Genomic DNA, 23,185 nt, shown 5'->3' on the forward strand with positions numbered 1-23,185 from the left:
TGAACAGTTTAATTACCCAGTCCCAATTCTGATGCATCTCTGCCATTCCCGGCTCCGGGAGTCACTCACATACTTCACACCGACTCTTGCAGAGATACCTCCAGGAACATGTGGCACGAACAGTCAGCTGGAGTTGGTTAATCAATACTTGTTTCATCTCCGGCTTTTATGGTGATGGCCTAAATTATGTCTCAATAGAAACAGATTTCCTATCAGATCACTCAGAAAACAAACTGGAGCTTTTCAGGCTTTTCCGTGGGCAGCGGAGAACCTGAAGCAGACAAACGCACAGACGGGAAATAAACACAGCGAAACAACAACATCCAGTACAATGAGATTAATTCATTTGCTGCGTTATGCCTTATACAAGACCAAGGGATGCAATTAGGACAGTGTATATTCACCAAGTCTACAATTTGAGAAGCAAATTGGACTCATTTGGGATAAGTTACAAGAACTAAATGAAATTGAAATTGTGCTTCACATTTTGAGATTTCGGGTATGCAAATAGGCAAGAGCTTCCCGCGAAGGCCCACGCACACGCAGCAAGCGAACGCGGCTCAAAGGCACCGCGTGTGCTCCAGGCTGCTCCTGCTCACCCCGCAGCTCCATGTCACTACATCCACCAGCTCTGTGCAGAGAAGAAACAACTGTTTTAAAGAGCCACCGAACCGCACACGCGCGGGAGAAGAGTCTGGAAGGTGCAAACCCAACAGCAGCTAAACAACCAATACAGACAAGGGCTGATCTCGACCAGGCAAAATCACATCAGGTGAGGTGGAGGTGAAAACTCTATGAAGACCAAAATACCCCAGCCTTCAGCCCTCCACATGAGGCGGCTTTGGGAGCTCTTCAGCGTGCCTTTTTTGCTTTTCTCCAACCTCACTTCTTCTGCACAAGGTACATTTGTGCCTCCTGAAACAAAAAGACCGGAGCTTGCTTCCCATTAAGCACTGACTCAAGCAGCTGCTTGCATTTGGGTAAGGATGTTCAGAAAGGGTTTTTCATTTGGGAGACCTACATGTCAAATAACATTTCCTACGAGATTCGCATTTTCGCCATTCAGTAGAATTGGCTGTTTTACATAAGCTTGCTTCATAAACAAAGACCAGGGGTTGTACGCAATGCTCTCAGAAAAATAGAAATACAAGCTGAAGGACAACACAGAAGTCAAATACAAAACTGTGCAGGTAAACATGGCATTCAAAGCCAATAGAGCAGTAAATCAAACAGGAGAAAGGGCAGAGATGGAGCAGGTCTTTCCCCAGCATTTCAGACACCTCCCACTACTCCTGTATCGGAACTACCTCGGGTAATAAAGCCCAGATTAAAGATTTCCGTAAAACTCTAAACAAGTCAAAGCAAAAAGACAGCATAACAGACAGCAAATGCAGTCAAGTGGATTTCTAGCAAAGCGAGCGAATACATCCCTTCGATTTCTTTTTCATCACATCAAGTGGATAGAGAGATGTTCCAGGAGACACCTTCAAGCCACCGATGTCTGAAAAACTCTAGGGTGTCCAAATCTAGTCTCACATTTCACTGAAAACATGCAGATCAGAAATCTTACTGCCCTGATTTACAAGGACGTATAGGGGAAAGCGATCAAATAACGTGTTCTAAACAGCAGTTTGTCAACAGGAATAATGAGGATATCACTCCTACAGCAGCCCATGTCAGAGGTGGAATGGTGGGGTATGTCAGAGATCGGAGAACGCTGCTCTTCAGAGAGATTTGTTGTGACTCACCCACAGATCCCACACGGACAGTTGTGCCCATTCCAAAGAGTGAACCCACTGGAAACGCCCAAGTGAGGTCAAGAAAGCCCAAAAGCAGTAAATGAGGCGAGGGAGCGATCGATGGAGGGAGAAGTTAAATGCACTGCGATGGAAATACGAGAGCAGCCAAGAAAGGCAGAGACTGCAGCAGGTAGAAAATGAAAAAGACCGAACAAGCGAGACAGGCAATCCGGGAAAGGCAGGAAGTATTGCTTGATCCTGAGGAAAATAATTCAATAGCCATAAAAGTAAGCTGAGAAGGAACCAGACTGGCAAAGCAAATACCTCCTGAGGAGAGTATGATTGCTACTGAAATATTAGGTACCGCTGTTATCAAATGAAAAACAGCTTATCATTTTCTATTAATCTTTCAAAACCTGTTCAAGACCTGGGATTTCCAGGTTACAATTTGAGCCCAAGGAGAGGATGGCTGTCACTGCATTAAACTTGTGTGGTTAAACACGGCCGATGTCTTTCTATCCTTATTTGCTCAGCATACAGGAACGGAGTCGCTGCCCTACTAGAGGGTCAAATATACACAAATGCAAAAACCACGCTATCAAAAGCAATGGCAAGTCAATCATATATACAATAGTCTCCCCCAAATTAGATTTTCACAGTCCTATTTAATGAGACAAAGATTCAATAGAGAGAGCTCATCTTTTCCATTCTTAGATTACATAGAAACACACTGTACTACTGACGCCACTAATTAGATGATTAAATACCATTCTAGGTGATATGCTTTCAATGTTAAATAATTATTTTGAATAGGAAATATATTTGCTCAATCTCATTTGAAATCACAATATCGTACTTTTTTAATTAAATGGAATTCCTTCTTCTGATTTTGCATGAGAAGAGCAACCAGCAGGAGAAACAGAGCCATGGGCAGATTGCCCAAGTGCCATAATGTATGTACTTATCCACGAAGGACCCCCAGCATCCTTTAGAACAGGTCAGCTGAGGAATCATTCAGCACGCTGAAAACTTCCACTGTTATAACACAAGTTCATTTGCCGTGGTCTGAAGGACATTTCCAACTTTTCCTCTACTCCTCTCCAGGGGGAGGATAAGCAGCGTAGTAAACAAAGCAAGGGCTCTGTCTTTTGATATAAATTAGGGTACAATCCATTACGTGACAAAGTACTGTTGTCTTTTTGTCCAGTGCTTAAAGAAAACTAATGATATTTTGTGTTCTACAATGAAACGTGTTTCTGCTGAGGACTTGGAAATAAGTTAATAAAGGGAATATTTTAGCAACCACCTGAGAAGCTTCCTTCAGGGCTGAGCGGCGCGCTGCAACGCTGAAGGCTGAGAAAGCGGTAAAGGAAGGGCTTTTATCAGGTTCGGTATCCACCTGTGTCATAGCCAGCCAGGGCAGCAGCAAAGCAGGAGAGGATGGAGGGCTGGCTGCTGTGGGCTGTGAGAAACACTGACGAGAGATGTCTGCTCTGTTTCCATGGAGAGGGATTGGTCCATCCACCCGGACCACAGCGTCTGCCTCAGCGTGAAGCAGAAGGAACTGCCGTCATTTCTCTCTTCTCACTTAATGTGACTCTCCCTGGCATCAAATTCTGCAACCAGAAGATCTGATATATCCTCTTGTGAAGCGGTTGCTTCATGCTTCAATAAGCCCTGCTTACCGCACCCCATATCGCAGCTTCTTTGGCTCAACAATGACACAGAATTACACAGAACTGGGTGCAGCACAATTAAAACCCAGGAAAACGCTTTAGGTGACACTCAGAATTAAAGCTCAAAGCGCAAGGAACAGAACAGCTCCTTCCCCTCTTGCTCAGACGCTTCTATCTCAGCGCCGTCCCCCGCGCACGGTGACGTCCCCGGGTCCCTCTCACGTGCTCTACCTGGGTCTGACCTTACGCACACGCAGCCGCTGACTTACGTGAGCAGCTTTCCAACGTCAGGGAGATTGCTCAGATGAGTGAAGTTCGGTATTCTCGGAAAGTGAAGTAACTATCATTCTGACTAGAGAGAATTATTATTCCCTTTGGGGAAAGAGCACTCTCAGAATTTCATATGAAGTTTTCAATGCTCTACAGACTTCAAAATTATTGTATAGAATTTCATTGCGCGAGCATACCTGATATAGGATAATGCAGACTTCTTTCATATGTCCTATAGGAAGAATCTAAAATGTATTTTCAATTTACTGGTCTAGTGCCTGCCATTACATTCGCACAGACTTTCAGCGTAAGAGGAAGGCGAATCTCTTACTCTCTGTAAATTGTTTTTCCACAGGAACAGTTGACAAGGTGCCGTCATTTCGTTCTCTTTAGGAAAGGAGGCGATGCAGCCCAATCCATTACAAATTCCCTTCAGTGGCTCCAAGCACTCCAGCGACAACACGACCCGATTCTCTGCCCTCACACAAACGCCAGGCCTGAGCTGAAGTCACGTATCACCCACACAGCATGAGCCCAGATGGGGGGACACCAGCAAAGCCTACTAGTACTTTTATCGCAACACAGCCCTAAAGAGAAGTCGCGTGCATCTTGCAACACCTGCTAAGCAAAGACTTGGTAGTAACAGTTATGGAGGCGAACAAAGAAGATATAGCAAGGACTACACCTGGAGGAAAATAAAGACACAGGTTTTCCAACCCTTATCTAGAAACTCACCTTGGTGAGCAGCAGGACACGTTTCTGCAGCCGTCTGACCAGGGCTTCGTGCTGCTCACGTTTCTTCTTCTCATCCAAGAGCTGGCTCTGAACCCGCAGGATTTCCTCCTGTAGCTGCTGCCGAGCCTTCTCCAGCATCCGGGCACTAAGAAACATAAGAGAGATCTTGGTCAGACCAGAAAAACCTGAGAGGAGAAGGGTCACCACGATACCAGGACACTGGGCTGGAGCCATTTCACCCTACAGTGGCACCACTGCAAACCAAGTAGCCGCAGCCTCATTGTCGGGTCTTCTCATCAAAAGATGCGAGAACCACCCCAGTGGCAGCCTTGTTCAGCACGAGATAACCAATATCATGGAGCCTCCCATAGACAAAGCATTTAAATAATCGCATATCGATTTCAAAATCAACCAGTGGAACCTGTGCCCAAGAGCAGCATCTGCGGTGATGGAACACGAAGAGACGCCGGCGTGACGATGGATGGTCCCTTCCCCATCCCAACCTCAGCAAACGTCTCAAATTCACTCTCACGGATTCTCACTCGCCACCTTCTTATTAAACAACGTGAGAGTTCCACAGGATGGAGACTTGTTGGATTCTACAAAATAAATCTGTATCAAAGAATCTCCTAGAAGCCAATATCCAAAGATGGCAAATAGCAGGTTGAGTGCTGTGAAATGCGGGATAAAATTAAACTGTTATTCCCCTCTCCAAGGGGCTTGGACTAAGACAGACTTTGCTAAACTTGTGCTAAGCCGGGCTTTACAGCCATGCACACGTGCCAGTCTACCCGGTTTACAACATCACCCTTCAACACAGGGCAGCACAGATGGGGAGAGCAGGCGACCTCAGCTCCTGTCTTAAGATTCATTAGAGTTTGTTTAACGATATTCTCTTTTTATACAAAATCCTCATCAGCTGCGTTCTATCAAATTAAATCACATTACAGAAACCTTACTGCAAATATTATATGCTCTATCAAAGACACTTAGTCCTGATTAGAGGCAGAACAGGAAAAAAATATGCAAATGTAAGATTAAATACTAAAACCCACCCAGAATCTTGCATTTGATTATTTCAAAACATTTTGATTGGACAATGGAGAAACCTTTATTTTCCTAATCTCCCAATATTGTGACCTGTAAGTGCTGAGTGGACTGAGTAGACACTCACAAAGAAAAGAAGATACATGCTGGTTTTCCTTCTTGAAATAATGAACAATATTTGAGATCCACATCTCACGGAGAGCACAGAAATGGAGCCGCAGGTTTCCTCGCTATACAAAGCACAAAATTCAACTTCCTTACAACTCTCCATACTGTGCCAAAGCAAATTACTGAGGTCCTTTCTCCCTCTCTTAGGACAGAGTGATAATTCTTGTAGAAACTGCACCAAATACAACATGAACTGTCTGTATAAGAAAAAAAAATCAAGGCAAAAAAGGAGTTCTATTCCTTATGGACACAAAAAAGGGTTTGAAAGCAGGAGCCCGGCAGCAAACGCCACTCGAGTCAGCCATGGACACTCTTCTTCCACACTGATGACACCTACAGCTTCTCACAAGTGATTTCTTGCTCAAAACAAGCGTTAAAAATATATATAAAATAGGCCCAAAGTTCTGCATTCAACATAAGCCTGGAGAACTGGCATTTTTTAAAATCTCCGGGAGTTCAAAGTAAACCTTTTAAGCCTTAAAAAGAGAAAGTAATTTCTGTTTATCAGCCTATTAATGTTCCCTGTTCCACAGCCCAGTGAATGAGATGCCAACATCTTTCTGTTCTGAGCTGTTGAGACTCTTCATGTTTCGCTCTTCCCTTCTGTAATCCACTTTAATGTAATCTTAATGATAAAACTTCATTTTCCAGAATGTTCTTTGAAAGACTGAGAACAATGACGGCAGCGAGCGAATACTGAAGCCGTAAGATACATTTTAATGATCTCCTTCAAAAAATTACAAAAGCAGCTGCCTGCTTCTCGTTTCCCTCCCCAATGATCCATAAAGCATTATTGTCATCATTCCAGCCTTTCAGGAGCAAAGTTACCGGCTCAGAGATACTAAAAACAATAACAGGGGGCAAATAGGATGCCAGAGCCAGTCTGGAACACCAACCTGAGAGGAACACGAGAGATCCACAGCGGCACAGGGACCATTGGAAGAGCAACACTGTCTGGGTCGGGTTGCAACTCGGGGAAAGATGAGACACTGGCACAGAAACAAGGATCACATCCAAGAGAAAGCACCGAAAACCAGAGCGTGGATGGGAAGAGCACTGAAGATGCACAGAGGGGGAAGGCGGTGACAGTGCTATGGCACATACATAGCGGGAAAGCAAAGGAACGCGGCAACTATCAACATCGTCATGACAGAGTCCAAAATAAAAAGGTTAGCACGCAAGCTAATGAGGCATAAAGGAGCAAGGGAAACTGGTTTGTAGCAAGACATTTGGATGAAGAAAAGCACAGCCGTTCCTGAGGCTTGACAACTCGCAGCCTTTTCAGCCTATCTACACATTTCCACACAAAGACATAAACCAAGTGGAAACTGATAAACTGAGAGCTTGAACAAAAATGTGGGTTTTCATTCTAGTTCTTCTCGCAGGGGTTTTAGAACCAACACGAAGAGGCGTGAGGAGCAACAGGGTAACTGCAGCATGTCCGTGCATCCTCCATCCCGTCCGGCCCTCCCTCCAGCCCCCATTCCTGGCCCGGACTTGTTCCCCCGTTAGACAGGAATTCAAAAGGAAAGACAAAAGGGAAAAGGTGACAAAAAGAACCCAACGTTACAAGGGACAGGCCGCGGGAAAGGAGGGGCTGGGCAAAACAGAAACGTTTCCATCTTATGTTAAAAGGGAAAAGAAATGATCCACGATAAAGTGCCGGTGAATGGACGGGTGTGGGCTCCGAGAAGCCCAGCATGGAGCTGCAGGGACTCCCAAGTATGAGACATGTAAACTAAAAAAAACAAAAGGAAGGAGAAGACTATTTTAGACTATTTTACTACACGAAACAGCCTACAGTCAGTAGGAGAACAAGCTTTCTTCTCACTATTTATTTCTCCCAAGTCTCCAGCAAACATCTACAGACTCTCTCTTGGTTCACACTTTGTATTTTCTCAAAGGCCCTCACGTAACTCACCATCATTGGGCCTCCATAAATCACGAATCATTCAAAAATAAGCAGTTGCTACATCGCATTGCTGCTTTAAATACAAGGACGACTTGAATTATACTGAATTTATAATGAGGGGACAACATAAAGAGAATTATTCTTCTAATGTGGACAGGTGGAATGGGTAAGACACAGACAGATGTTTAGACCTTTATTGGTATATTGACAATACACTTTATTGATGAGACAGTATTTAATTTCACTCCCTAACCAGCAGCCTAAATATCAGGCTTAGAAATGCAATTCCTTTAATGTGAATGGTTATAGAACAAAAATACCACTAATTGTATGTCACAGCCCGGGTACAACAGCAATAATTGACTGGCAGGCATTAGGATTTACTAAAAGAAATTCACACCAGGCACCGTCTGCTTCCTTTCATTACGGGGTCAATACACCTGCTGCAACATACGTGACTTTGCTGCCCACAATAACCCAAAGGAACCAAAACCAGAACGCTGCCAAAATGCACAGGGCAGCGTGGCTCTGTCTGAACGGGTATTCAATCGGGCCCTCCACGTGAGATGTACTGTCACGCTAATAAACATGCTTTCCACATCCACCATCCAGATGAGGAGGAAAGCAAATTCTTAATTAATAAGTGAGAGACTTCTGTGTTTTGTTTTGGAGTTGAAACATGAACAGTTTGTAAAACACATCCAGCACGAACTTCCGGAATGTCAAATATTTCAAGGCATAAATGTCCTTTTCCTAAGCCACCAAATCTAAAGTGTGCATAGGGCAAAAGATTCTACTAAAGGCATTTACTTGGTGAATAAAACTTCTACTGGCACTTAAAAGCCACAGTGCTTGTTGTACGCTTACTAACTTGAAAATGCTGTTGTCTTCAGTAAAACTGGCTACAGGAAAATCAAGCTGATATTGAACACACAAAGCGATTTATAACAGCTTACACAGACGATTCTAGGAAGGGCTTTTTGATGTCCAAATGCTCACAGCTCTTGTTCTGGATGAAGAAGTCAGGAACATGTGTATCTTGAGCAAACTGATTCCCTTTGCAGTGCTTGGTAGAGAAGCAAATACTAAATGTTCCTAATAAAAGGCAAGTAATTAAAAAGCAGGAGTTAAAAACAACAGTGCTCTATGATTATTAACCCATAGCCTGTGCAGCGTGTATCATCTGTCTCTGTATCGTGATTTCCTACGTGGCATTTGGCAATTACGAAGGACTGCCTGCTTTTAAAGAGCACTCACTGATAAGGACTTTCCACTCCCACTCTGAGATAAGAATAATCCACCCTGTACAAGTTAAAAGTGTCTTGGCAACACTGCAGAGAACAGGACGCTCGCTATGGAAATGCCTTCTGACCACAGACCGGCACACCGGCTCAGCAAAGACGCTCAGATCCTTCAAAATACGTCACAGGGAGCCGGGAAGAGAATATCCCCACTCGATGATTTCAGTAAGAGCTCCACGCTCATCGGGTCCCCTTTGCAGGTCCCAGTTCTTGCTCTCCAGATACTGGTGAGGAAAGCTGTGGGCAATGTGTCAGCATGGAAATCCATGGAGCTCCAGCACCCGAAGATGGCAACTGGCTGTTCCCTTCCCCATCACATCCCAAACCGGCTCGGAACGCTCAGCGCAACGCGAGGAGCAAAATCCCGGAGAATGGGAACTGTCATGGAAAGGGGGAAAACAAACGAGGCTCCAAATACAAGCCCAAGGAGGAATTCTGCAGGCAAACCTTTTGTCCAGGCCGATCCCAGCACCGCTCTGCAGCTGCCTTTATCCACATCATCTCATTCACATTCTAAATGCTTCCAAGTGTTATTACACTTTTTTTTTTTCCTTTGAAAACAAAAATGACAACAACTGAAACAAAACTGGGAATGAGAAAACCCAAAGATTGAAATAATTACTAATCAAACCAGAGGCCCGTACACGGGATGATGAAGTCACTGGCCAGCTCTACCCAGTAATTTCTCTTCGTGTCGGCTCTGATGAGTTTTATATTTCTAACATTTCATCAATTTGAATCACTAAATTCAATTTGCATTCTCAGATAAACAGAGAGGGAATAATAAATACTCTCATCTGACCTTGAAGTGTGAGACAGAAAATTGCCCTCCATGATTTCATTTCAGTCAGAACCATAATGAATAATGCAGTTGGCCCCATCAGTTACCAATCTATAATCACACTTGTGGGCTGGATGAACTCACGCCAAATATGATGAAGAAAGTCAAAACTTCTCACTCTTTTGGTGCAAGTCCTTTTCTGCTTCTCCCTCACTATGGGGATTAAGCCTCTACCTCCATCCTTCCCCACCAAACCCAAATACACTTTCCCGAAGGGTTTGACTTTGTTGCACAATCAGAAGTGAGGTGAAGGCATTGCGTAGTTTTCTCAACCCAGTCCAGTATTGTGTGCAATGTAAAAAGTCTCATGTAAACGCTCTAAATTGGAGCATTGTCCCTCGCAGCAAGCCGGCCGGTCCCAGGCCCAGCTCCCCAGACAACCGGTGACAGGGACAGCACAGGTCACTAAGGACATTTCCAGTTTCTGTTGTACATTCAAACCAACACATCGTGAGAGCAGAAATTCATCTGGGAAATGGCAGCGTGAGAGCCGGGAGCTGTGGAGGATAAAGGGCTGAAAGAGGGTGAAAATAAAGGAAAAGTGAAGTAGGGAAAGAAGCGAGTAGAACGGTTGTGCTGAATCAACTTGTCAGCAAGGAAATCTGCTGAAATTCTATGCTCTTGACAGTTAGATAATAGCTTATCTTAATAAAATAAAGATGATCAAACTGTTTAGATGCGAAAACAAAACATTAAACCCTCCGCTGCAATATAACAAGTGAGCCCTCGCAGACTCATGACTCATTACAGCTTCGTGAAGGTTCTGCCGATCTGCTTCAAATGACCTTTTCCAATGAGAGCTCATTTCCAATGTGCATCGCTGTATTCCACACTGAAATGAGTATTGAAATGAGCCTTGTCTATTACTGCTCAGTCACTTCCTTGTTTTTAAGATCTGAATCTAAGGCTACCTGAGTGAATTCACAGAAACACACGTGTCTAAAAGATTTCTTGCAGAACAATTCAGTGCCGGACCCTCACCCTAATTCTCACTGAAATTCAAAGTTGCGGCTCAGCATTTCAGCATCAGGCTTTTGTGAGTGAAACCCCCCCGGGTTATGTGAGGAAAACCTGTCAGGTTTTCACTGGGGACTCAGATGAGGATTTGTAACAGGTCCTTGTTGACAACAAATAAACCCAAACAATTAAGCGCTTACCCATGGAACACCGGCCCAGATAAAAGCAAAGGAATGGCTGAGAAGTCACTTCTCTATCTATGCCAAGCACCGGGACAGACTGCTGTTCTTGGCTTCTCCTCCTCACAAGCACCAATTTAACTTCATCTCATCTCCGCCTCCCACCTGCCTTGACTCAGCGGCCGTCCAAGCGGCTCTGCTGTGAGCCGAGCACACCAAGCACAGCCCTGTAACAGACCTGCTAGTCGTTACATCCATCACATGGAAGCATTTAACACTGCAAAGTTATTAAAAATTCCATGACCAAATAACCTGACCTGTGAGCAGGAATTTCCCAAGTGGCCATAAGCAATGTGACATGGTAATGTATGATGTTTTCTACCAGGCTTCAATAATGAATCGGGATTCTCTGCTAACTGCATCTGTTTTTTTAAGGATTTCTGCCTCATTTGCTGCAAAACTTGGAAGATTAATAAAGCAGAGAAATTGCTTAAAGAGAATGGTCCCACATTAAGGCAACTGAAAGTCTCACCAAAAAATTGGTTCCAATTTTTGGCTATGCCAGAGCCCCCAGATGATGCCACCAACTCTTCCAAGGTAGTTCTGGGTGCTTATTCGCTACCTGTTTAATCCTCTGTGCTGAGCTCAAGTGCTGGGCACTGACACCACTGCTGACATCAACAGCAGCTGCTCCCAACATACGAAGCCTTGGGTAATGCCAAGTGTTTCGAAAGAACAAGTTCTGAATATTCCAGAATGGCATCCCCAAAATAAGGCTACACTTTCTCCTTGGTTTACATCTGGTATAAAAGCGTTAGCATAAGAAATAACTAATTTTATCTGTAGAATGAATAGAAGCATGAATAGTTCCTCATTAATCCAACATAATCCACCATCTCTGCCAAGTGAACCCTGCACAGTATGGGAAACCAGACTAAGGAGGCACCAGGTGACTTCAATTCTGGCATTTCCTGCCCTCTGACAGCTTCACCTTGCAACCCTGATGTTGCTTTCCAAGTTATTATTTTCTATATGTGGCAAATATTACTTTAAATTGGGAAGAGGGGGGAGAAGCAAGAACATATATCTAAGAGTAAGAAAAACAGCAGAGTTAGCTGAAGCTGCCCCCAACCCATCCAGTGTGGAATTAGCTTCGTCCCAATTAAATTACTTCTTGTATACATCCATTTGGGTGTGTATATACGCAGACAGACCCACAAAGCAGAGAAGAGCTGGTCTCCAGCCATCTGGTGTCAGATACCGAGACTAAAGAGACTGGGGTCCAGGAGTATCTGCCATTCCCTCTGCAGCTCCACTGTAAGCCCAACACACACAGCTCAACCACAGACCCTCTGCTTTCTCAGCCACCGCTTCCAAGCAGCGATTGCTCCCCATGCTGAGGATATGCCGGCACAGACTCGCTAATGAAGTCCTGCTAACGTTATTCCTAAAACACTCTACGGATGTTTGTTCTCCCTGTTGCCACCCAGAAATCACAGCGCTATTTGAATCTTCCACTGGTCTGTTGACATTATTAGGACTTACCTGCAGGGCACAGAGACCTATTTTCCTCTAATTTCTCTCCCCTAAATTGGCTCAAAGAACCCTTGAAGCAATATAAGGCAAGAGGAATAAACCTGTCACTGTGGAAGGAGAACTGCCAGAACAACGATATTTAGAGCCCTGTTACATCAATTCTTCTGCATCAATATTTTTAAATGTTTAATAAAACAATACCATTTGCTATGCAATCTTTTTATAATGAATACTTTATACAGAAACCAGTCAGGTGGTCAGGTAAACAGCCTTCCTGCAGCGGTTGCAGGTTTCAGAATCACTAGATGAGCACAGAGGTCAGCTGCTTCACTTTGGGGTGAAGTTGTGATAGGGAGGTGAATTTAAAGACGTGGCAAACAAGTCACTTTCTTTCCTTATCACTCACACAAGAACAGCTCGGTTCAAAGTAATTTGGTTTTGGCCACAGGGGAACGTTGGAGGGAAGGGATGGCACCCAGAGCGGATTCAGCAGGCACGGTGAGAAGTTTCTGCCCTCAGTAGCAAAGCACCAAGCCCTTGGATTGTTTCCACGGTGCTTTTAAACCAGCAGTTTTACGCTGGATAAAAAGCAGCAGGAGCCCTTGCACAACTGGTGTCTGGGCTGGAGGGTTTGTAACGGCTCGTCACATCTGGAGCTCCACATCTGTATGCGGAGGGACCCAGAACTCACCTCCTCCTTCCCCAGGCAAACAGCAGCACCACTGAGGTCACGCACCAACCTCTAATTTGGATTGCATGACAACTCCCTTTTGGCTAATCCTCCTTAGTATCCTGTGGAATTGCTTATTTTTGGACGCAGAGGTTGATGGAACACTCTTCCTCTCTCTTTCCTGGGCTGTGGAAGCAGCGTGGCCGCCTTCACCTTTGTGGGAGTCTCTCCGTAGCAAAGTCAACACACAGTGGCAGAGCTGCCAGTTTGCCGGTTGCAAACGTCGCTTCCCGCAATGCAAAGCAACCCCAAGCGCTGTGGCATTCCCAGGAAGGGCCGGCAGCTGCCAGACCCTCAGGTCACACCGCGCTCAGCTCTGCTTCATCTGCTCCCTTCCCAGCCCACGGGGATTTGGGCTTGCATTTCTAACACAGCAATCAGTTCTATTCCCATTCCGCCTTTTAACATTCACTTCACCATGCCAGCATCATTTCTCCACTTTCCATCTGATGAAGAATAATGCAGACAAGCCCTGATAAATCTTTACCATCCAAACTCTCTTGCCCTGGCAAATGTTCCTCTGGCCAGTACTCAATAACTAGGAAGAACTGATTTGATGCAGAAAATCAGATGTTCAGCCTACATTATTATATTCGGTTACAGCAGTCTGAGAAGGACAAAAACAATCGTGAGTCTGCAAAATCAGGAGTGGCAGGAGGTGAAAAAGGAGCAATTGTCCACTGTCTCTTTCAATAGAAGAACTAAACAAATTAATGGAGGAAAATTCATCATGGGCTATTAAATACCTTCACCTTCAGCTCAAGAAATCCTTACGCTTCCAACTGAGGAAGATGTGAGAAGAATCACTGCACATTTGCTCCTTTATTAGACTTTCCCAAAATTATAGCACCGATTCATTGGTTTAGGTGGATTTTTGATCGGATTGCAAATCTGGGGAAAAGAGTTTAAAAAAAGGGGTTTCTTACTTTTCATGCACACCAACAGATCTCATCCAGCTTACATTTTACTCAGGTGCACGTTTTTGCTGCGTTTGCTTAGGTGAATATTTTGTCATTTAATCTCTTTCATATTCAATTTCCAGACTGTAAATAAGTAAGTATTCTCAGAGATGCAGTTTGCCAGCTCTTGGCTACAGCAGCAAGTGGGCCAGCTCATCAGTCTCTGCTACCATAAGCTTCTCAGGAAAAAAAAAGAAGTATTCAAAAACTGCCCCAAATCTCCCAATATGTAAGAATTCAGGCCACAACTGTCTATTGTATTTGAACATAGTTGCGTTGAGGCTTTCTCAGTGTTAGGAATGGACGGCGTTTCCACGGGGAGCTGCTTCCTTAGCGCTCCGTTGCGTTCCAAAGGCTCCAACTGCACCGTGACCGCGGCACCCAAACGCTGCACAGGACACTGAAAGGGATCACGCACCAAAGAGCAGGTAAAACGTGGCTACAAGTCACAGGTGCCTCACAGACACATCTAAAGATGAGCTTGAGATGCAGTTCGATGGACATAAAGAGGTGACCAGAGCAGCAGATGTTCCAGAGCAGAATGATCCTCCCCTCCCGCTGCCCCCGACTCTTCACAGCACCTCTCGTCACGGATTTCTGTTAATTATGTCAATAGGAATTAAAAGGACCATGAATCAACTCCTCAAGCAAGGAGAAGAGATCTGCTTTGGATCTGTTCTCCAGTCAACAGACACACAGTACCCATTTTCAGCAATTTCAGGTGACAATAAGAAGTAGGAATACCAAAGCAAAATTCCAAAGGCTCAGATTTTCCAAAGGGTTCTTCTTTTAAATAGGTATCGACAGAAACCAAACTGAACTACAGAAGAACGCAAAGGGCACAAAAAATAACATGTGATTTCACATCGAGTGGCCACCTGCATATAGAGGAAACCAGAAAATCGTTCCTATTCTAAAGGCATTTGGAAATGTAAACCTTAATACGCTATCACCACCATTTCCCACAGAGCATTCCGACATTAAGAATTTATAGCCCAAACAAGAAGGTTAAGAACGTACAACTGGAAAACACAGAGATACTTGGCAAGGGCGATTCATCTAGCACTTAAAAAAATAGGGGTTTTCTGAAAGCAAAGTAAGAAAGCTAATGCTGCTGATGTGTTGGTTTCTGCAAACTCCTTTATGAAAGAAAGAAGACATTTTTAGGCGGAAAACCTTCCACAAGAGCTTATATGGGCCAGCAAAATGAACAGACAAGGGAAAAGTTGCCAAGACTGAAACTAAGAAGCCAAAAGGAGAACAGGGATGCAGGACTCGCTCTCTCTGGAGCCGTCACCACCACAACCAGCAGCGCCGGCCCCTGCGCGGCCGCATCTCCAGGGTCGATACAGGCACTTTGGCAGCGATGGGTGGTTTATGCTCCGCGTGCCCCTCGATTGCCGCCCGCCTCCCGCCAGCAGCTCCCCTGCTGCCTCCATCGCACCTCATTCATCAAGCCCATTCTTCCTGCTTATTTCCTTATCGATCCCCTGCCTCCCGCATGGGAAAAGGTGTCAATGCATTTAAGGGCAAGCACCTGCTTACAGACTCCAACCTTCAGCTGCTTCCTGAAAGTGCATTTTTTTTCTCGCTGGGTAATAAGATTCTGTGGTTAAAGGAGGTTTTCGGTATTGGCATTGTCACAAAATGTTCCTTGTGTCCTACTTCAGCGGAGCTGACAAACTCTCTGCTTGCTGTCAGTGGACTAATGAGAAAAGAAGCACTTCTAAGGAACTCTGGACACTTTTGCATTGCAAAGTGAAAAGTAGAAAGTGAGATATTTCAGCGACGTTCCATTTCATTCCAAAGCCCCATAAAGAGGAAAGAAAAGAGGGAATATTTCTGCACAATCACTGTATCAGCCAAGCAGCTCACTTATTAATCTCTCCTTCCTCCACATTCGCTGGCTTGGGGGCTTGGAAAGTTGACACTTGACTTGAAAAATGCCAACTCTAAGCAGTTTATTTCCTCTTGAACTTTAAGAGCTGACTGAGACAGAAGTGACCTTTAAAAAGGCAGGGTTAGTTCTTGTATGAATTGATAGAAGGGTTCTTTGCTTACACAGCACAGCAAGGTACCAAGCAAATCTCCTATGCAAACACCCCCTTCTCACCAGAGGCAAGAAGAACAACGTGTTCCATCAGCCACAAGACCCACAAGACTGAAGAACCTGAGACCTGGTGACCTGGCTCGTCTACATCAAGAGGGGACGACTATGTCACAGCCATAACCCAATGACCTTACATACACACAGAACAGACACTACACCAATACTCGTAACCTCAAGACACCTGATCTTCCATCACAAGGAAGCAGCGCGGGCATGACCAGCATTAAGTACATCCACTAACCTGGACCTAAATCCCACCGCCAGCCCAGAGCACAGACCAGCCAAGCCCGGCTGCTGGCAAAGCACCAGGACCCCGCTGGGACATCTCGCTGGTTGGTGGGACTTGGCTTCCATCAGGCTCTGCTGAAGCTGCTGAAAAAGTAATCGCTACGAAGCTCCATTAATGGTCTTCAATGAAAGACAGTTTGAAAATGCAAATCAATATGCAACAATACCTACTAATAATACTCCTGCCACACCAGTAGCCAGAAATGTAACTAGGCAGAATATGCTTGTCTGAGGTCCACCACACAATTCATCCCACCAGATGTCCAAAGAAAGGCATTGGAAGGATTTTGTGGCAGCAGAGGATAACCCAGGGGTTGTGAGAGAGGAAATCCACAAAGCAAATCTCTGGGATGCTAATGGGTATGGGAATACAGCAGAGATACATAAGGGTAGTTTGCCTATGTGCTAATAATGATGCTTAGTTGAACATCATTTGAAGATATAAAGCACCCTGTTACGAGGAACGCCTTTGCGTTAAAGCAAGATATCCAAATTATACTTCATTTATCCAAATTATACTTCATTTATCCAAAATAATATCTGTTTCTCACTCTGTAAGGAAAGCAGACGTGGTCATTTCAATCACGGCAAAACGCTAACGCAGAGGGTGAACCAGCATTCCACCGCTAGGCAGAAAAATCACGGAGTTAGGCTCGAAATTTAGATTTTATTTATTTAAATGATATTTGATTTTAGCCTTGATCTTGGTCTACCGTGCCATGCTGACTCCTGGCAGTGAAGACTGATGGAGTTCAGAAATCCCCAGCGAAGTACCAAGTACCGCTTTGCCGTTAGCAGCAATGAAACGCTTCCAATGTAGCATCGGCCACACTTGATAAAGAGAACCTGCGGCTATTCTGTGCAGAATTCACTTTTCCTTCTTCTCTGGGAGGAAAGCACACCTCAAACTCACCCAGGCAGACAGAAGAAGTCAACCCTATAGTGGAGGCTAACTCAATAATGAATCATTTCTATCATTATCCTAAGGTTTAGAGAAGAATTCAGGGGGAAAAGAGCTGGGGAGGGATGCTTTGCTCTCTGGTACAACCGGAGGCACCACGAAGAACCGCAGCCTCAGCGGGATATCGAGCGGAAACTCTCAGCATCTCACCAACAGTGGAGACTTAGAAAACTCCTGCACCTCAAATATATGTATATTTATTTGTGTGTGTGTATATATATAGATGTGAACACATGGTACTTATCAATGCGTATTATAGGAATACTTGTATAGTTTTATCCTACACAGCGTTGCAAAAGTAGCAAGTATTGTGATTAGTTCTTTTACATTCTATTAAAATACTGGCTGATGTTTCTGGTAGGGCTTTTCCTAAGCATATAATCGTATAATAAACCTGTTCACTGCTGCGGCGCATTGGAGAGACTCCCCTTCCAAAGTTACCGTACAATCACTCCTGTTTAACAGTCAATTTAACCGTGTTTAGCCTTCAACCATTGCTTTCATGCACAGAATTCCGCATTTGGGAATCTGATTCTTGTGCATAAACAGGCTTCTTAACATCTGTATGGTAATATGAAAACACAAAAATCCGAATTTATATGGTGGATGTATAACTACTGCAAAACAGATTTGCTCAACTGTAATACACATCAAACATCATTAAAAAGCAGTAAGAAACTGCCATCTTATCTACATGAGATGTACTTTGAGACTTCTAACTTTTGCCTGGAGGTTTTAATTAAAGCAATTCATGTCCCAGGGCATTTTTCTTGTACTAACTCATCTTCCCATTCAACTGCTTCAAGGACTCTGCTCTCTGTGCTTCGGCACCATCTCGTCACTCCGGCGGGAGCAAACGACAACAGGAACACACGCGGATCAGAAAAAAATCTTTGAACGAACCAAGAAAGATGAAGAACTAGATGTAAAAGAAGAAATAATTTTGTACCCTTTAGTCAAGAGCCTGTTAGATCTTTGGAAAGATCACTGGGGAGTGGGGGGCAGACACGGGTCTGCGTTAAACTTGAGACTAAGGAGTCCGACCACTGCTTGTTTCAATATTCCTAACGTGTGTGGTCCCAGGTCTAACTTTCAGGAGAGACCATATTAAGTCAGTTAGGGTTGGATTTTTTTCCTATTCTGTTTATTTTTTTGAAGAAAATGGCAAGAGAAAAAGAAGCAAGAATGAGCAAGAGTGAGGATTTTCAGGGGTTATTTTGTGCGCGTTCGCTGCCCAAACTGATGGACCCGCTCACCCAGGGAAGAGTTTCCTTTGATGTTACGGCTGTTCAAAGTTATTCTCAAATTGCATCCAAACAGTACATAGCAAAAGCCCAAATCTATGAAAGCATCCAAATATACTATACAGTATCATGCTATAAAGCACACATGCCTAAAGGAGTAAATATCATCTGATCTCTAGGTAACTTTATGACTTTTTAATATTTCAAAATGAGTATATATTGAGAAATCTACTTGAAATCACTTAAATCACTCTCACACACAGTCAATCAATCTCAGTTGAATTCATTAATATATTTAGAGATTATTGATGCCACAGCTCGAACTATCCGTTACTGATAACATATACATATTTAACACCTGGGAATATCTTAAAAATCCATAAGCCTGTAATTACTTGTTAAAAATTTCATACAGGAGTATTTTAAAAGCCTAATCTAGCTGATTTCATTAGTGCTTTTCTGACAGTTCTCAAACCTAGACAACGATCACCAGCTCATGCTCTCGCTCGCAGGATCTCGGTGTTCCAATTCTATCAATGCAGAACAGTCCAGCGAAACAACTGTTTCCCTGGTTTTATAAAAAATTTCTATTGATTGTAAGTTATTAAAGAATCCTTTGTGAAAAAAAAAAAGTTGGAGTTTTCCAGTAGCATTTCCAGAATAAAACCAGTTTCACAAGTTCAATTTTTCAATTGTATCTATGAAATAGTTCGTTTTGCCCACTGTGTGGGATAAAAGCATCGCGTGACAGGGAATTCCGGTACAACCCAACATTTCCATTGCACTGAACAATCAGACCACAACTGTTAACTACAGCACAGCAAGTTCTTGGAGAGATCACCTGGGCGAGTTGGTATTTTTAAACCAGATGAGAAACTTATATTTGGGGTTCTGCCACCACCACCACCACCACCACCACCACCATCATCATCATCAGAACAAAGGCTGAGCAAAAATACCTTGCCTGTCAACCCCTTAGAGTGTTTTTTTTAAGGCTGAATTAAACTGTTAAACTGAAATAAAAGGTTGCAGCTGAAACTAACACATATTATTTCCCCAGTTTCCCACACAACACCCAGAATTGCGGTGAAACTGTCACGTATAAGCAATAACAACCATGACTGGATGCACAAGGTAACACGCGGCTTTCAGATCCACTGAAAGCAAAACGGCTTGTGAAATACCAGTAATTTGTGAAACAATCGTACCCTGCCGAGTGTGTGTAATTTTCCTTTGGTTATCAGACACCTCATCTCTCTGAACCTGCTGCAGCACACGAGCTGCTACTTGCTTATTTTAGTAACCGCTGTTTATTTCCTCCAAAGCCAGAAAATGTAAGTGCTTTCACCTGAGCTGTGTAAGAGAAATTACTTCAGTTTTGCCCCAAACTGAAGACTCAGCTTAACCAAGGGAGTGGAGCATCTCCCGTGTGAGGAAAGGCTGAGGGAGCTGGGGCTCTGGAGCTGGACAAGAGGACACTGAGGGGGGACTCATTCCTGGGGATCAATATGGAAAGGGGAGTGTCAGGAGGATGGAGCCAGGCTCTTCTGGTGACAACCAGTGACAGGACAAGGGGCAATGGGTACAAACTGGAACACAGGAGGCTCCATTTAGATTTGAGAAGAAACTTGTTCGCGGTGAGGGTGGCAGAGCCTGGCCCAGGCTGCCCAGGGGGGTTGTGGAGTCTCCTTCTGTGCAGACATTCCAACCCGCCTGGACACCTTCCTGTGTAACCTCATCTGGGTGTTCCTGCTCCATGGGGGGATTGCACTGGATGAGCTTTCCAGGGCCCTTCAACCCCTGACACTCTGGGATTCTGTGAAGTCCTCAGCATATATTTTAAACGTGAGCCACAATCTGAGTTTGCAGCCCTCATGGCCTGGGTTGGCAGATTTGCAGGTTTGAGGTTTGGTAGGGGTTTTTCTGAAAATGCTTTTTTATCCCCTAAGAAACATACCAGCAGTTTGATAAGAACAAATGTATATAAGATTCCTGTGAGGTCTTACAAGTTGTTAAGCAGAAAATAATGGTTTTAGCACATTGCACATTTCTGCATTGGCAAGTGCTGGCGCCGGCTTTCCTGAAAAATACCAACAGGCAGAGCACCAATATTGAATATTCAAACAATTCCCAGTATGTATTCCACTTTCTCCTCAAGCTTTTCTAAAGACATCACAAGCAATCGTGTTAAATAACATCAAATCTATTTATGTAAAGTTAATTGCAGGGCCTGTTTTCACTGACATCCAAAGACAAATCTCTCAGCCAGGAGAGAGCCCTGAAGAGAGACATAAACTAATCCATACACCCGTCTCAACAATCTTCCTTTGCTCTCCCGAGACTCCCCGCTGAATCTTGAAAACCAAGACCAATTTGACATCAACTAATTGTGGTTATTCTCACCATCTTTCCAAGCGAGGGCGAGACAGAAATCCCGGTGGCACAAGCTACCGATGCAGAGTTTGGACCTCGGAAGGTAAAATCTGGATTGCTGAGAAGACGACAGGCGCCAGACTTACAGTTTCACTAGAAAAAATTAGTGTGTTTTTGCACAAGATTCAGTGTGCATTGATTAAAAAAACCAAACAATTGTGTCCAGTTGTGGCCCCTCAGTTCCAGCAGGACAGGGAACTGCTGCAGAGAGTCCAGCGCAGCCACCAAGATGCTGCAGGGAGTGGAGCATCTCCCGTGTGAGGAAAGGCTGAGGGAGCTGGGGCTCTGGAGCTGGACAAGAGGAGACTGAGGGGGGACTCATTCATGGGGATCAATATGGAAAGGGGGAGTGTCAGGAGGATGGAGCCAGGCTGTTCTGGTGACAACCAGTGACAGGACAAGGGGCAATGGGTGCAAACTGGAACACAGGAGGTTCCACTTAAATTTGAGAAGAAACTTCTTCATGGTGAGGGTGGCAGAGCCTGGCCCAGGCTGCCCAGGGGGGTTGTGGAGTCTCCTTCTGTGCAGACATTCCAACCCGCCTGGACACCTTCCTGTGTAACCTCAGCTGGGTGTTCCTGCTCCATGGGGGGATTGCACTGGATGAGCTTTCCAGGGCCCTTCCAACCCCTGACACTCTGGGATTCTGTGAAATACAGAGTGTGATCAACCACGACGCTCTGCTGGTAGCTCTCTGCATCTTAAAATAAAATAAATCAATCTGAAAATGCAATGCCTCCAAAAAATAAGGTAAAAACCCCTAATGATTATATTTAATAGCAGAGTAGATCTAACTGTAAATGCAAGGAAAAAGAGACTGCAAATAAATATGAGACTGTAATAGCTGTAAATGTCTTGCCTTTAGGAACATCTAATTTACTTTGAAAGGTAGGTTCTAAGTCTCCTGTTTGCTCTCCTCCGGGTCCCATCGACTGCGACTGTGTTAACATAAAGCTTAGTCTGCTCGTATAGAACAGCTGAGCAGCTTAGTTTCTATTCTAATTTTCAAGCAAAGGTCAGACCTCAGGTAGGCTTTTCCACTCTTGTTTGTGCTGCGTACAGATGTGTTGGGGTGGGTCGTCTTTTCTGCAAAATTTCTAATGAAGTTTCAGCCCAAACTGGTTTGCAGGAGACACTGACATTTCTCATTCAGCCACATTTCTTCTTAAAAGTGTTTCAAGCCCATTAAACGCAGATTCGTATGCCCGGGAGGGTCCCTTGACAAACACGGGACCTGATAGACTTCAAAAACAAGAGCGAAAATTTCCCGTGTTTGCTGCAGATAGTAGCGATAATTAACCAGAGAGATGTAAATTAATTTCATAAATGGATCATTTTGAACATTTCAGTGTCCTGAAACTGGTTTGTGCCTGGGATTGAGACTAAAACTGGGCATTTTCCACCCTCTATTCTGAATATGCCCCAACTGCATTCGCTCCATAAACGCTGCGTAGCGGGGAAATGATCTGATGGAGCAAAACTACTATAAAAATGGGCATCTCACCCCTAAGCAGGGGGTTGCGGGCTGACCGAGGAGCGGCTTAAGCATTTACTGTTCATTTACCAGCGATTATGCATTTCATTCTCTAATCTGAAGCGTATGTGTATGTACATACGCACATAAAGTCCTGAAGTGTGACATTTATGGATAAGAGCGCAGCTTGGGGAAGAGGAAATGTAAGTCTCACGTCATCCATAAGGTTGCAGTAGCACTTAGTTAAACGTCATCGCCCCACTGATCACACTCATCCGCACACACTTGTGTGCAAACAGCAAAGAAAACCATATAAACACTTTGGCATCGCTTCCGTTCAAGACAGATGAAGCCCGAAAAGCAAAGAATGGCATGGCAGTGTGCTAAGTGCAGAAGACGCTTCCAAAACTGCCTCTGAATCACAGCAATTAAAAGGATTAGACGGTGACCCTCCGGCTCCGACCAGCGTGAAATTGTGCGGCTAAGGAAAAAATTAGTATGAAAGGGGAAGATGCACTTTGTCTCACATCTACAGTCCAGCAGGGTTTTTCTGACCTGCTCGGTGGTTCTTACATCACGTTTCGAGCGTCTCTGGCTGCGTTTCGCCCTCCACGTGAGCTAATTT

At 44.3% G+C, this 23,185-nt stretch overlaps 1 protein-coding gene across 1 annotated transcript in view; it reads right to left on the reverse strand.

Annotated features, from left to right (window-relative positions):
• The window catches only part of MAD1L1 (mitotic arrest deficient 1 like 1), a 305,040-nt gene that overhangs the window by 201,801 nt on the left and 80,054 nt on the right, over positions 1 to 23,185 (reverse strand). Inside the window, exon 12 of the mRNA XM_082064189.1 lies at positions 4,421 to 4,565. Within this exon, the coding sequence (XP_081920315.1) occupies positions 4,421 to 4,565 (145 nt within the window). The remainder of the gene's footprint in view (positions 1 to 4,420; positions 4,566 to 23,185) is intronic.

This window comes from Streptopelia decaocto, assembly GCF_964273445.1.
Source record: "Streptopelia decaocto genome assembly, chromosome: 13".
NCBI lineage: Eukaryota > Metazoa > Chordata > Aves > Columbiformes > Columbidae > Streptopelia > Streptopelia decaocto.